Raw genomic sequence first — 14672 nt, forward strand, 5'->3', positions numbered from 1 at the left:
GTATCAGAGGATATGGCGAGAAGACAGGTGTATGGGGTTGAGTGAGATCCGGGATCAGCCATGATGGAATGGCAGAGCAGACTTGATGGGCTGAATGGCCTAATTTGCTCTGACATCTATGGTATTAAAGCTTCAATCAGGTCTACCCTCTCTCAGCTGTTGAATAGAGAATCGGAAGTCTGATTTTAAAATGTGGTTAACTTTAAAATTGTCATCTTGCTTTAACTCCTTTAGGGAGGCACGATAGCAGAGCCAGCAATCATCGATCAGGGCTCAATTCCCACTGCTCTCTGCAAGGCGATTATACGTTCTTCCTGTGACCACATGGGTTCCATCCAGGTGCTCCGGATTCTTCCCACATTCCAAAGACGCACAGTTAGGTAAGTTGTGGGGATGCTACGTTGGCACCAGCAATGTGACAACACTTGCGGGTTGCCCAGAACAAATTTTGTGACATATGCCGGTGATAGTAGACCTGATTCTGAACAAGCCTCAGTGATTTGATACAAATGACGCAATTCTTTGTACACGTGACAAGTAAAGCTAATCTCTCAACTCCTGTCCATGGCTTCATTCTCCTCGATCTGCACAACCTTTCCACCACGGCCATCTAAATTCCTCCAACTGTAGTCACAATTAGTTACACACACAAAATGCTGGAGGAACTCAACCAGCTGGGCAGCATCTGTGGAAAAGAGTATAATCGATGTTTCGGGCCCAGACCCTTCAGCAGGACGAGAGAGAGGAAAAAAAGATGAGGGTTAAGAGTTAAAAAGTGGGGGGAGGGGAGGGAGAAACACAAGGTGATAGGTGAAACTAGGAGAGGAAGGGGTCAGGTAAAGATTTGGGAAGTCGATTGGCGAAAGAGATACAGGGCTAGAGAAGGGGGCATTTGATAGGAGGGGTACAGAAGGCCATGGAAGAAAGGAGGAGAGACGAGCACCAGAGGAAGCTGATGGGCAGGCAAGGAGATGAGGTGAGAGAGTTTTATTTTCTTGCAGTCATTCACTGTAGAACAAAGAAATACAATAGAATCGATAACAATTAAAAAAATCCAAATTTAATAATAAATATGTAAATACCCACTGAGAACAAGAGTTATAGAGTCCATGAAAATGAGTCAAATGAGTGAAGTTGTACACTCTGGTTCAGGAGACTGATGGTTGAAGGGTAATTACTGTTCCTGAACCTGTGAGTTTCTCCTGGACGCTCTCGTTCACATCCCAAAGATGTGCTGGTTGGTAGGTTTATTGTTGACTACAAATAACCCAAGTGTGGATGGGTGTCTGGATGATCAGGGTAGACACAACTGGGGAGAAGTTTAAGGGGAAATAAGTGGAGAGATGGGATTGCTCTGAGTGTTGGCTCTGATTTGATGGACCGAATGGACTATATTAGAAGGAAATACAGGCAAGTAGATGACAGAAATTTATGATAGAGCAATTCAGCCCATTGTGCTTATACCATCTAGCTGTAAGCATTCCAACCTAATACGATTTCCTAGTTCTCAGTGTACAGCCCGGCATGTCACAGCTCTTCAAGTGCTCACTTATGTTCCACTTAACCATGATGGGAGTACCTCTCCACCATTTTTCCTGGCTGTGACTTCAGAAGCCTGGTGGAGACTCAGGGATACGGTTGCACACAGATGTAGAAGGACTCTTCCTTGCTGTTTCTGTAGGCTTTGCCAGGGTTGTTAGCCCTGAGCTGAACCCCCAAACCTGGAGGACCAGAGGACCACTTTTTGTCTGGCCTCTATCCTTTGACCTGTCTGACATGGGTGACCCTACCGAGAGCCAAAGTGCAAGGCCCTGACTCCAGCCAGCATAGCTCTCCAAGTAATTGAGGCACACAAGCCTCCAAACTCTACAACAGGGTGGTGGTCTTCTTGGAGGACTATAACAAGAGGGGACAGAATTAAAAAGTCAGAAGCTATTATTAAATGAAAACAGAGGGAAAGGAATCAATAGAACCTAGTGTCCTTGTACACAAATTACTAAAACCTAACAGGAAGACAAATAATATGGTGGATTTTATTACAAGAAGATGAGATTATAGGAGTGATTACATCCTACTCCAATTGTATGGAACCCTCGTCGAATCCGAAATATTGGGTAAAGAGTAAAAAAAACGATTTTATATCCAAAATATCTACAAACTTCTATGTAATACTCTACCTGCAATTTTATGCTCTACTGAATCAACAACTTTCACAAAATCAAAAAGACAGGTCATATATTCTACAAAATTTATTTGGTGCCACTCAATAAATTACTTAAAACTACAAAGTTTTGATGACATCCTGGGTGGCTATAATCAAACCCTCCTGCCAATCATCAATGCAAATAGCTTCCACTAATCTCTTTGCCATAATCCTTCTGAGTATCCTTAAAACAGAAAATAGTGACTGGCCACTAATTATCAATTCTAAATACAATTTATCATCTGATAAGGGATTAGGACTGCACAACTACCAAAAGACCCCGAGGTATCCTCCAATGTTTGACCCAGAGTGAAAAGATTTTTTACTGTCAGCTCCTGATCCATCCCTTTAAGGTTGCTAAGAGATAGACCATCTGTTGTATCCTTTTTAAAGCTCTTACATGCCTCGCTTGCTTAATTATTACCCAAGGAAGCGCAAGTGCTGCAATAAACAGAATGCAAAGGTTCACCCGATCAATTCCTAGCATATGGCCGAAGAGAAAGGCGATGGAGAATTTAAAAAAAAAAGAGACTACACTCTTTAGATTTCAGAAGAATAGGCCATATCATTGAAATATGTACTCTCCATGGCCACCTAATTAGGTACCTCCTGTATGTTCACAGTCTACTGCTACTGTAGCCCATCCACTTCAAGGTTCGAAGTGTTGTGAAATTAAGAGATGCTTTTCTGCACGCCACAGTTATAACGTGTGATTATTTGAGTTCCTGTCAGCTTGAACCAGTCTGCCCATTCTCCTCTGACCTCTCTCATTAACAAGGTGTTATTGCCCACAGAACTGCCACCCACTGGATGTTTTTTTGTTTTATGCACCATTCTATAAACTCTAGAGACTGTTGTGCATGAAAATCCCAGGAGATCAGCAGTTCCTGAGATACTCAAACCACCCCATCTGGCACCAACAATCATTCAATGGTCAAGGTCACTTAGATCACACTTCTTCCCCATTTTGATGCTTGATCTGAACAAATGAACCTCTTGACTGTCCGCATGCTTTTTATGCATTGAGTTGCTGCCGCGTGATTGGCTGATTAGATATTTGCATTAACAAGCACTTCTATAGGTATACCTAATACAGTGGCCACTGAGTGTACTTCTTATAGGACACAAGAGACGGACACATTTCAGCCATCTGCCTTCTATAATCAAAGGTCACAACCTCAAAATAAGGACTGGCTTATCTGGACTGAGATGCAGTTACATTTCTTCACTTAAAAGGGTAGAAAAATCTTTGAAATTCTGTATCAAGCGCATTTATTTAAGATAGATCAGTGTAAGTTTAGATATTAAGGGAATCAGGAGGCTTGTGGAAGAAAGTGGCACTATGGCAAAAATACTTCAGCTATGATATCGCCAAATAGCACAACGGACATGAAGGTCAACTGTCAAAGAGAGATGTTGAATATATCCATCAGCTGGGCTGTGCAGTCTTTCAGAACCTGACCTGGTATATTAATGGGCCCCACAGCTTTGTGCAAGTTAACTCTGACCAGGGTCTTCCTCACCTCAACTTCAGCTAAACGGAGTGTCTGCTCTCCTGAGGGGAGGGGTGCCTTCCTCACTAGGTCTTTCAGGCATGCCGAACCGTTATTCTGCTTAGTCCCAACCTGTACTTGGACCATAGCTCTCCATACCCTTCCATGTACTTATCCAAACTTCTCAAAAGTTGCAATCCACCACTTCCACTGGCAGCTCGTTCCACACTCGCACCATCTTCTGAGTGAAGTAGTTCCCCCTCAGGTTTTCCTTCAATATTTCACCTTTCACCCTTAACCCATGACCTCTATTTCTAGCCTCACCCAACTTTAGTGGAAAAAGACTGTTTGCATTTACCCTATCTACATCCCTCAATTTTGTAGACCTCTATCAAGTCTCCCCTCATTCTCCTATGCTCCAGGCAATAAAGTGCTAACCTATTCAATCTTTCCCTATAACTCGGGTCCTAGCAACATCCTTGCTTTTAGTAACTCAATGATTTTGTGTATTGCACTGTACTGCTCTGACAAAGCAACAAGTTTCACATTGATCAGTGATAATAAACCACATTCTGCCAATGAGGAATCTGCTGAAGCATAAACACAAGAGATACTGCATAATTGGAAATCCAGAGCAACACAGATACACACAAAACTTTGGAGGAACTCAACAGGCCAGGTTACACCTATGGAAGTGAATAAACAATGTTTTGGGCGGAGACCTCCATGAAGGGTCCCAGCCCAAAACATTGACTGTTTACTCACTTCCATAAATGCTGCCTGACCTGTCGAGTGTGCTGAAGCAAATTACAAAAGGGAAGCAAAAACAATTTTAGATTCTTTACAAGAATTCCAACTCACCTCCTCAAATTTGACAGGAGTCGATGGATTAGTCACAATATCGGCAAAGCTGGAGAGACACTGGATTCGGTGCAGACGGTTCCGGAGATCAGCATTCTGGGACATTACCTGGGGAGAGCCATTAGTTTAATTGCTTAAGTTAGCCACAAGGGAGTTTAGCCAGAAGGCAGGGTTTGATGCAGAATTAGCATTCTCAACTCTAGAAGGGGGCTGGGGCTAACTCAGGGATTCCGATCTATCTGTCTCACAGTACAAACGCATGAAGATATCAGAACACAAAAATGAGCAATTTGCATACAATTTCTAAACTCTCCTCTTCAGGGAAAGTAGTAATCCCTTTCACAAGAACCCACTGCCCTTTTACCACAGAACAAAGGGTCAGTGACTAGTGGTGTTCCACACACATCTGCGCTGGGACCCTTTTTCTTCATGATTTTCATGACTTGGATGAGGAACTGGAAGGGTGGGTGAGCAAGTTTGTCAATGACATGAAGGTTGGTGCCATGGAAAGTGTAGAAGTAGCTTAAAATGGGGACATTGATAGGATGTGGAGCTGAGCTGAGAGGTGGCAGTTACAGTTGAATTCAGAGAAAAGTGAAGTGGAAGGTCCAAGTTAAAAGCAGGTTAATGGCAAGATGCTCAACACTGTGGAGGAACAGAGCAATCTTGATGTCCACATCCATAGATCCCTCACAGTTGCCACGCAGGTTGATAGGGTGGTTAATGCGGCAAATGGTGTGTTGGCCTTGTTTAGTCAGGGACTTGAGTTCAAGAGCTGCAATATTGCAGCTCTATTAAACCTTAGTTAGACCACTCTTGGACTATTGTATTCAGTTTTGGTCGCCTCATTAAAGGATGGTTGTGGAAGCTTTAGAGAAGGTGCAGAGAAGATTTACCAGGATGCTGACTCGTTTAGAGAGCAGATAACGTGCTCTTTGACCATAGCTTGGGCAGGAGAGGAATGTCAACATTCAGCACAGCAGATTTCTACATGTGTGGTTTTCAATACATCTTATTGGAGAACAGGAAACATTTCCCCCCTCATTCACTAAAGGTGCTGATGAAATGCCAGTGAACCTGATGGCACCCTGACAGCACACAAGTTGGGATATTCATCGCAAGTAAATGCCAACCCTCCCTTCACAGTGCCTATACCCAAGTCTGTTGTGTGAGATGTTAGTGGCAAATGGAGCATTTTCACTGATGGGAAGGACTGATAAAAGTCACCTTAAAATAGGCAACATTACTCTCAATGCCAACACTCTCACAGAACAAGAACTTTCTCTCTACCCTAGAAAGGCTGCTGAGGTTTTGTGTCAATTGTAAATTTCAATTTTTTTAAGAAAATTAAAGCACATCAGTCAGCAGTTAGAGAAAAACAAGTCACTGAAAAGTAACTTTTGTCACAAGTTAGAAAATAGGTATGACTATTGCTGAAACACGGTGGAGGACCGAAAGAAAAAAGGCAAACTATGTGACTATGACAGAGAAACTGAATGATACAGTTTTGGCACAGGTTGAGAGAGGTGCTGAAAGCTCTATATAATTAACTGCAAAACAAATTTCACAATGTACATCAGTAATAAAAATAAAACATGATTCTGATTCCAGAGGCTTCCTCACCTCAGACAAGGCATTCTTCATATTTGCAATCTGGACCGTTGGTGCACTGGAATCCTGTTCTTTCTCAGCCCACATCTGTTTGAGCCTTTCCTTCTCTATTGCCAGTGTGTTGAAGAGAGACTTCAAATTCAAGAAGACTATAACAAGAGGAAGGAAGGAAATTTATGAAGGGGGGGGGGTGTCACCTTTATAAACCAAAATTTCACATTAATTTCATATTTTTTCCTTTACATGAGGGTCCTGAACGCATGTGGATAACTTCACTCACCTCAACACTGAAATGATCACTTCACTGAACACAACTCAATTTCAAGGACTCCACGCTCCCGCTCTTAGTATTATTTGCTTGCTTATTTATTTATTTTTATATTTGCAGTTTGTCTTCTTTTGCATGTTGGTTGCTTGTCAGTTTTGGTTTGAGTGTAGTTTTTCACTGATACTATTGTACTTCTTTGTGAATGCTTGCAAGAAAATGAATCTCAGGGTAGCATATATGCACATTGATAATAAATTCCAGTTTGCCACCAGGTTGACTGGACAGTTGATAGACTGTAGAAGGATTGTAAGGAAAGCGAAAGGAGTCCAAAAATCAGCTGAACGGAACACAGCCGGCACAGGGTGACAATGAGTTAATGAGAAATGTTGACAAAGAAGCATTGATACAAGGTCTGGGCTAATATTATGACATCAAAAACGGGACTAGGGTGTTCTCTGAGATTGGTCTCTCAATTAGTGACTGAAATCAGTCACTGTTCAATTAGACAATTAGCCTCAGACCGGCATGGAGAAAACTAGATTTGTATCATTCCATTCCCAATTCATGGGTGCTTGCATCTAGGATCAGTTAAGGAATCTCCTTCTAAACGAAGAAGGGGATTGACCCAATCAGACCCTCATTCCTACTGAAGAGTCTAAGCTTGAATCATCAACTCTTTTTTCCTGACCTGTTGAGTTCCTTCAGCATTTTGTGTTAACTGCTTTCCACTTCATGTCTGATCACATGCCCTCTTTTCACCCCGCCTCCATTGTTTCACATCCTTATCCAAAAGTACAGAATATTAATGCCCAGCTGAAACAATAGAGATTGAGGAATTCTTGACTTTCATTACAATTGTGAAGTATTTCTTCACATCTTGCTTAAAAAGTCCAGGCATATGTTTGAGTGCACCATCCTCATGGTCTGTGCTTGTCCAGTAGGTTTTCTGTGTCTACCTTACTGAAATCCCTGAAAGTGGCTCCACAATCACCCTGAAGCCTTTAAACTCAAGTTAAAGCAAGGTAAATTTATCAAAAGTAACACACATACACACACAAAACCCAGGAGGAACTCAGCAGGTCTGACAGCATCAATGTAGAGGAATAAAGAGTTGAGGTCTTGGGCTGAGACCCTTCATCAGGACTGGGAAGGGGAAGAAGCCAGAACAAGGTGGGTGAAGTTGGGGGGGGGGGGGGGGAAATGAAGCAAGAAGCTGGGAGGTGATAGGTGGGAAAGGGCTGCAGGAACCTGGCAGAAGTGGAGAGTAAACTGTGGGAGAAGGGGGAACCACAGAGGGAGGTGATTGGTAGCTGAGGTGATGAGCAGGGATAAGTTTATCCAACCTGCGCTTAACCCTATAAGTTTCGCCAATCACGGAGGAACCAGTGCTATGCCCCTCCCGTCATTACCTTTCTGTGATATGGAACAGAAATCCTGCTGTAGCTGCAAGTACTCCTCCTTTATAGTGAGGGGCGCAGAAGTGCTCTTCATGTCCAGGCAGTCCGGCAGGCTGGGAGTGGAAACATGTAGTTTTGCAGAACGCATGGCATCACAGGAGGCCTGGAGCAAGGAGATTAAAATGGCTCCCAGTCAAGAGTATGGGTGACAGTCGAACATGCATTCACAACCTGCTCAGACTATCACCTGTAAAACGTGGGTCTTCGCTGGTGGACCTTCTGGTTACACAGTGCAAAACTCTTGAAAACAGATCCTGTGTTTGTGGCTTTCCTTTCACCGTGCTAATGGATTAAGCCTACAGCTACTCTCATCAGGTAAAGGCTCTCTGTATGACTTTGAGACTTGTTAACAGAGCTTTTCATTTCTCCAATTTGCTCGGTTACAAACTTTCATCGCAACGTGAAAATTATTGGAAAGCGATACAAAAGCAGCCTACAACAGCTTGCAAGTTAAAACCTCAGAATTCATGGGAGGTTTTAAAAACATAGTGTGGTTTTCACACAAAAAGCACTGGGGATAAAACATGCTCTGTCCCATCTAAACTCAGAGTAGCCACACCATGTTACACACTGCTTCTGAAGCTCCTGCTAAAAGTGTTTCTGAAATTCAGCAACCTGAGTGCAACAGATGAATCAAAGATTCTGCAGATGCTAGAAATCCAGAGGAACACAAAAACGCTGGAAGAACTCAGCAGGTCAGACAGCTCCTACACAAAACCTGATGAAAGGTCTTGGCCCAAAATGTCAACTGTTAATTCCCATCCACAGAAGCTGCCGAGTTCACCCAGTATTTTGTGTGCATTGCTCTGCAACGGACAACACTGTTGTATTCCATATCTAGCACATGCAACTGAGGATGACCCTCCAAGTCCAGGCTCCTTGGTTTAACATCCATCAAAAACCTGTTTTGCCTCATACAAACTGCAGTAATTGTATGTTTGCGCACAGGAAACTCATTGCACCTTTCTGTGCTCAGTCTATTTCCTCTTCCGAAGGAATTAGCATACTTCCCACTTGCAGTGTTTTCCTTTCCCTGCGCCCTGCCGCCAAGAGCGCCCATTTCTCACATCCTCCAGCGCAATGCAGACTTTTCCCCTTGGTAGCAGCTAGTTGACGTGACTGGGCAACAGGCAACAAGCAACAGTCAGGAAAAGAGCTCCCTGCTTCTCTTCAGAACATGCCTGGCTTTTTCCATCAAACTGAATTGACAGAGCTTCTTTTTGTTACTGAACACCACAGCACTTGCTCAGGAATGCAAGCTAACATTAGCCTAGATTACACACACCTCCAGAGTGAGGTGAGCTATTGTATCTTGCCTCCAGGGCAAGAGCACTCCCCTTAACAGGCAGGGCAATAGCACAATGACTCATGTAATGCTTTACAGCGCCAGTGACCTGGGTTCAATTCCCAGGAGTTTGTACATTCTCCATGTGACCAAGTGGGTTTCCTCCAGGTGCTCCAGTTTCCTCCCACAATCCAAACGAGTTAGTAAGGGTTAGTAATTTGCGGGCATGCGATGTTGGCGCTGCTGGAAGCATGGTGACACTTGCAGGCTGCCCTCAGCACATGCTCTGACTGCATTCATCATTGACGCAAACAGCCATGACTACAATTTAATTTTTTGTGGGGTGGCACAGCAGAATAGCAGTTTGCGCATTTGCTTTACAGCACCAGCAATCACCATTTGGGGTTTGATTCTTGCTGCTGTCTGCAAGAAGCTTGTCTGTTCTCTGTGTGACTGCAAGGATTTCCTCCCACATTCCAAAGGTGTAGGGTTAGGGTTAAGTTGTGGTAATGCTATGTTAGTGCCAGAGGCATGGCGACACTTGCAAGCTGCCCAGCACAATCTTCTGATTTAATTTGACACACATTTCACTGTATGTTTTGATGTACATGTGACAAATAAAGCTAACGTTAGTTTATCTTAACTCCAAAACTATTTATTATGATTAACATTACTATTGAACTCCTCAATTAAAAACAAACTGGGGTATTGAGATTGGAAAGATCAGGTAGGTTAGAGCTAGAGTATCTATATCACTCATCATGTCATAAAGCTCCCAAGTATCCTTTCCCTGGAGCCAAGGATGCCAATTTGTGACCTGAGGAGAATTATGAAATGATGAGAGGCCCTCCTTTACGCTGTATAACCATAAATTTGATTTTCAAATGCTGAAGGGTGGATGCAGACTCAATGGGCTGAATGGCCTAATTCTGCTCTCACGTCTTATGGTCCAATAAAACACCAATAGATCAGTTCCATGGGCTAAAACAGTGAAACATACCAAGCACAGAGTCTGCCAGAACATTATTTGCAATTTTAAAATAATGTGACAAATGCACAGATGTGAATTTCCATAAAAATACCCAAGGATGCCTCAACAGTGAGCTTGAATTCAATTCTGCAATACCTTGAATGCAAAGCAACACTAGTAAATTTACTTACCTAAAAATGCAGTGGAACGTGGTTCAAAATAATTTGGACAAGGAATCAAACCAAATTTACAACACAAACTCAAAACACAATCAGCTCAGTTTGGTAGAGGCAATGGCGAGAGTTGCTGGCCAATAACTAGGGTACCACTGCCTCAGTGTTCACGTGGCAACAGTGGTGCAGCAGGTAATAGGACAGTCTCACATGTCTATTAGCACAGGTTCAGCTCTCAGCTTGATGTGGGGCTTGTACATTCTTTGACTGCGTGGGCTCTCGTTTCCTTGCACATCCTGAAGATGTAAGGCTTGGTAGGCTAACTGGCTGAAATTATAGCCAGTGCAAGTGGGTGGTCAGAGAATTATTGGGGGGGGGGGGGGGGAGTCAGAGTGTAAGTGGGCAAGTATTGTATGAGAGAACAAGTTCCAGAGAAATAAATGGGGAATTTGATGGCTCCAAGAATTGGCATAGTTAATGGGCTGAATGGCCTTTTTCTATATCAGAAGGAAATACAAATTTGGCATAAAGGATATCGTGACACTATCTATTCAAGGGTACAGAGTTCTCCCCACTCGATGTTTATTCCTCGGCCAATATCATTAAAACAGTAGCTCATCCGATGACACAACACAGATACCGGCAAGCTGGAGCAGCACAAAATGCTGGAGGAACTTGGATCAGGCAGCGTCTGTGGCGGGAAATACAATCAACAATTTGGGTCACGACCGGGTTCCATTTGTGACATTGGAAGTTGAAACTTGGTCAAGGCTCAAATCATCAACAGTCCATTTCCCTCCATAGACACTGCCTGAGAGTGTTCTTCCAGCATTTTGGGCATTACTCTGGGTTACGTAGCTATTTGGACATTGCTATTTTATTTATTTATTATTTAGAAATTCAGTGTGAACCAGCCCTTCCAGCCCAACGAGCTGTACCACCCAGCACCCATTTAATACTAGCCTAATTACAGGACAATTTACAATGACTAATTAATTTACGAGTCAGTACATCTGACCCTGTGGGAGGAAATCTGAGCACCCGGAGGAAACCCACACGGTCCACAAGAAAAGTGGACAAACACCTTACAGACGGTGCTAGAATTGAACTCTGAACTCCAGAATACTTCAAGCTGTAAAAACATAGTATTTTCAGGAGCTCCTGTACACAAGACAAATGTTACATTTTTTACATTGCAATAGTTTTCAAAAATACCAACAACAACACACACAAAATGCTGGTAGAACACAGCAGGCTAGGCAGCATCTATAGGGAGAAGCTCTGTCGACGTTTCGGGCCGAGACCCTTCATCTCAGCCTGAAACGTTGAAAGCACTTCTCCCTATAGATGCTGCCTGGCCTGCTGTGTTCTACCAGCATTTTCTGTGTGTTGTTTGAATTTCCAGCATCTGCAGATTTCCTCGTGTTTGCTCTTCAAAAATACCAGTTTGGCTAAGACCCTTGAAATATCCTAAGCATCATGAAAGGAAATTTAGAATTACAAATCTTTGTTTTACTTTCTATACTAACCTGGAATAACAACCATTCTCCAGCTTGCATTTTTGCTATTTAGTCTCATTACAGTCTCTGCTTCCATGGACATTTTCAGTAAAGAATTCCACATTCACCAACTCATTGTAAAAATAACTTTTCCAAACATTGCACACAACATTGGAGGGTCTCAGGTCAGGCAGCACCTATGGAAACATCACCCAGTATCCTGATGAAGGGTCTCAGCCCAGAACATCGCTTGTTTATTTCCTCCCATGGATGCTGCCTGACCTGCTGAGTTCCTCCAGCATTTTGTGTGTGTTGCTCCAAAAGTAGTCACAGCCAAAGGGTGGTAGTTAGGGCGAGCTCCCACTGCTAAACAAATGCTCTTCATGGCGTGTGACTCAAACAGCCTCTGACAACCAAGTCTAACTCCTGGCCTTCACGTGTGGCATATTTCCTATGCCCGGTGGAGCTGTTCTCACTGACAGGAGAAGAAGCAAAGACAGGCCACTGGCGCCTTAAAACCAGTTGCTCCCAGCAGATGCTGCTCGTTAACCACGGATGGTAGCTCATCTAGGAGAGGGAAAACTCCGATTTCAAACCCCTGCTGCCTTGCGGCTATATCCGCTCACGGGAAAGGCTTTGGGAGTAAACCTCGAGGAAAAATCCGGAGTCGGAGTCCTGAAGGCGGCTGACCACTGTACCCAGCACCGGCACGGCAACTCCTGCAATGCTGCTGGCACCAAACTGTATCGACTTTCGTTGTTCCTTTGGACCTGTCATCAGCATGGGGGGGGGGGGGGGGTGTCCCACTGCATGGGCAACAGACGGATCTCCGTATCAACTTTGCCCTGGCTTGCGCCCTGGAGAGGCCACTCTCCAGTGACTACCAGAGGCACAGAACCCATGGTCAACCACGACCAACAGAGGCCACGCACGCTCAAGATTTCCAGCATTCATGGAATCCCTTGGGGCCCTGTGTTCTTCTTTTGTTTGTGTCAGCATCCTGTTGGCATTATAGTTAATGCCATCAGGCTATTCAACTGTCTTATCCTCAACTTTTAATGACTGAACTTGAATGGGAGATGAGCAGTGAATAAACACAAATTACTGGGGGAACTCAGCAGTTCAGGCTGTATCTATGGAGAGGAATAAAGCAATCAACGTTTCAGGCCAAGACCCTTCATCACAACCACATTCTCACTCTCAGGCTCCCCTCTACCCTTTGCCTCCCCCTTCATTAAGCCCCTACCTCTCTTCCATTCCACTTTCCCACTTCAATTAGTAGTAAACAATTTCTCCTCTTCAATCCAAGTGGCCCGAACCAAAATTAGATTAAAAAAAAATCAGCTTAGCATAAAACTGAGATGCTCCTAAGTTTCATGGTAGGCAGGGCGTTAACACCTAAAACAGCCAAGTAGAAGACTTTAGGAAACACTGATACCCCAGTTTATTTTTAACACAACACAAAATGTTGAAACATTGACTGTTTATTCATTTTGATGAATTTTGTCTTCATCTTCCCAGTGTGGGAGAAGACTGGAGTCATGAGACATGATGGACAGCTTTCAAGGTTCTTTCAAATCAAGACAGATTTCACGTGATCATGCAGACAGCCACCATTTACCTTAGTCTCATCCTTGGCCAAGCTTTGGGTACACCATATTTTGGAGGAACGTTTTTCTTTCTTTGATTTGTCTGCAAGGAAACCCTGGAATAATTGAAAATTTAAACACATGGTAAGTGCAGAAACACTTATGAAGTGTTCACCTTTAAGTTGGAAATGTTTTCACACCTGCAGAAGCTCTCTACATTGGAAGTGTCACAAATTACAAGATGTCATTGAGCCATTTAAAAGGATTAAAGAGTAACATCAGGGTTACTTTTATAAAACACACGAATGCTTAAATGCTACTCATCTCAAATAGTATTCAGAAAATATATTCCACTTAATTTTAAGATTATGGTGACTTTCTTTTATTCCCCACCCACTCATCTCCATAAGTCTTGTTACAGTGCAACACACACAAAATCTTGGAGGCACTCAGCAGGGTAAATAACATCTAAGAGTAAAGAATTCACATTTCATACCAAGGCACTCCATCATGACAAATGAAAGATCTTGGCCTGAAAAGTCAACTGTTATCCCTCTCCATAGATGTTACCTGACCTGCTGAGTTCAGCCAGCATTTTGTGTGTGTTGCGCTGGATTTCGAGAATCTGCAAAATCCCTCATGTTCCTTGTCTTGTCCCAGAGTCTGGCACCTTGTGGTTATTAAATGCACATAAAACACAGTTGCTCCGCAGAATATCAGTAGCCACAAGATGGACCAATTGCCCATTTCCGTAATTCAGGAACTCTGCAATCAACAGTATCTGTCACCTCAACACTGATAGATTCAGCTAGGGACTACCCATGTCTGTACAGCTTAGACCTTACTACGCAGCACTGAACTTACATAAGAATTGTAAAGAAATGTGGAGAGAGTGGTCTAAATTGGAGTGGGCCCTGAGATTAGTAGGCAAGACCACAGCAAGTGGTGGATGTTTCAAGATATAATTTATGACTTCCCCACAACAATGAGAATGAAAGATCAGAGTTGGGGGCGGGAGAAGGGGGTTTTGCAGCTGCCGCCATTCTGCTGAGCGTAGTGGGCATCTTATGTTGGTGGTGGAATGTGTGGTTACACGAGCTGCCCCAGCACATCCTTAGGTTGTTTTTGGTTAATGAAAAGTGTCACTTGCAATGTTGCACTATGATAAGCAGATCTGAATCCAAATCTGTTTAGAAATCTGTCAATGCAATACCTCCAATACTTCAGAAAGGCTGGCAACCCCATGCTGATCTGTACAACATT

The 14672-nt window shown here is 43.3% G+C and overlaps 1 protein-coding gene across 3 annotated transcripts in view; it reads right to left on the bottom strand.

Annotated features, from left to right (window-relative positions):
• LOC132384833 (oxysterol-binding protein-related protein 7-like) overlaps positions 1-14672 on the bottom strand; it is a 121662-nt gene that overhangs the window by 48950 nt on the left and 58040 nt on the right. For 2 of the 3 annotated variants that reach the window (XM_059956401.1, XM_059956400.1), the window contains 3 exons: positions 7846-7996; positions 6181-6317; positions 4558-4665 (listed from right to left, as the gene is read on the bottom strand). In XM_059956401.1, the coding sequence (XP_059812384.1) occupies positions 4558-4665; positions 6181-6317; positions 7846-7996 (396 nt within the window). Of the gene's footprint in view, positions 1-4557; positions 4666-6180; positions 6318-7845; positions 7997-13441; positions 13526-14672 lie in introns of all 3 variants that reach the window. The other variant, XM_059956399.1, reaches the window with a different exon arrangement.

Source organism: Hypanus sabinus, chromosome X1, assembly GCF_030144855.1.
Source record: "Hypanus sabinus isolate sHypSab1 chromosome X1, sHypSab1.hap1, whole genome shotgun sequence".
Classification (NCBI taxonomy): Eukaryota; Metazoa; Chordata; class Chondrichthyes; order Myliobatiformes; family Dasyatidae; genus Hypanus; species Hypanus sabinus.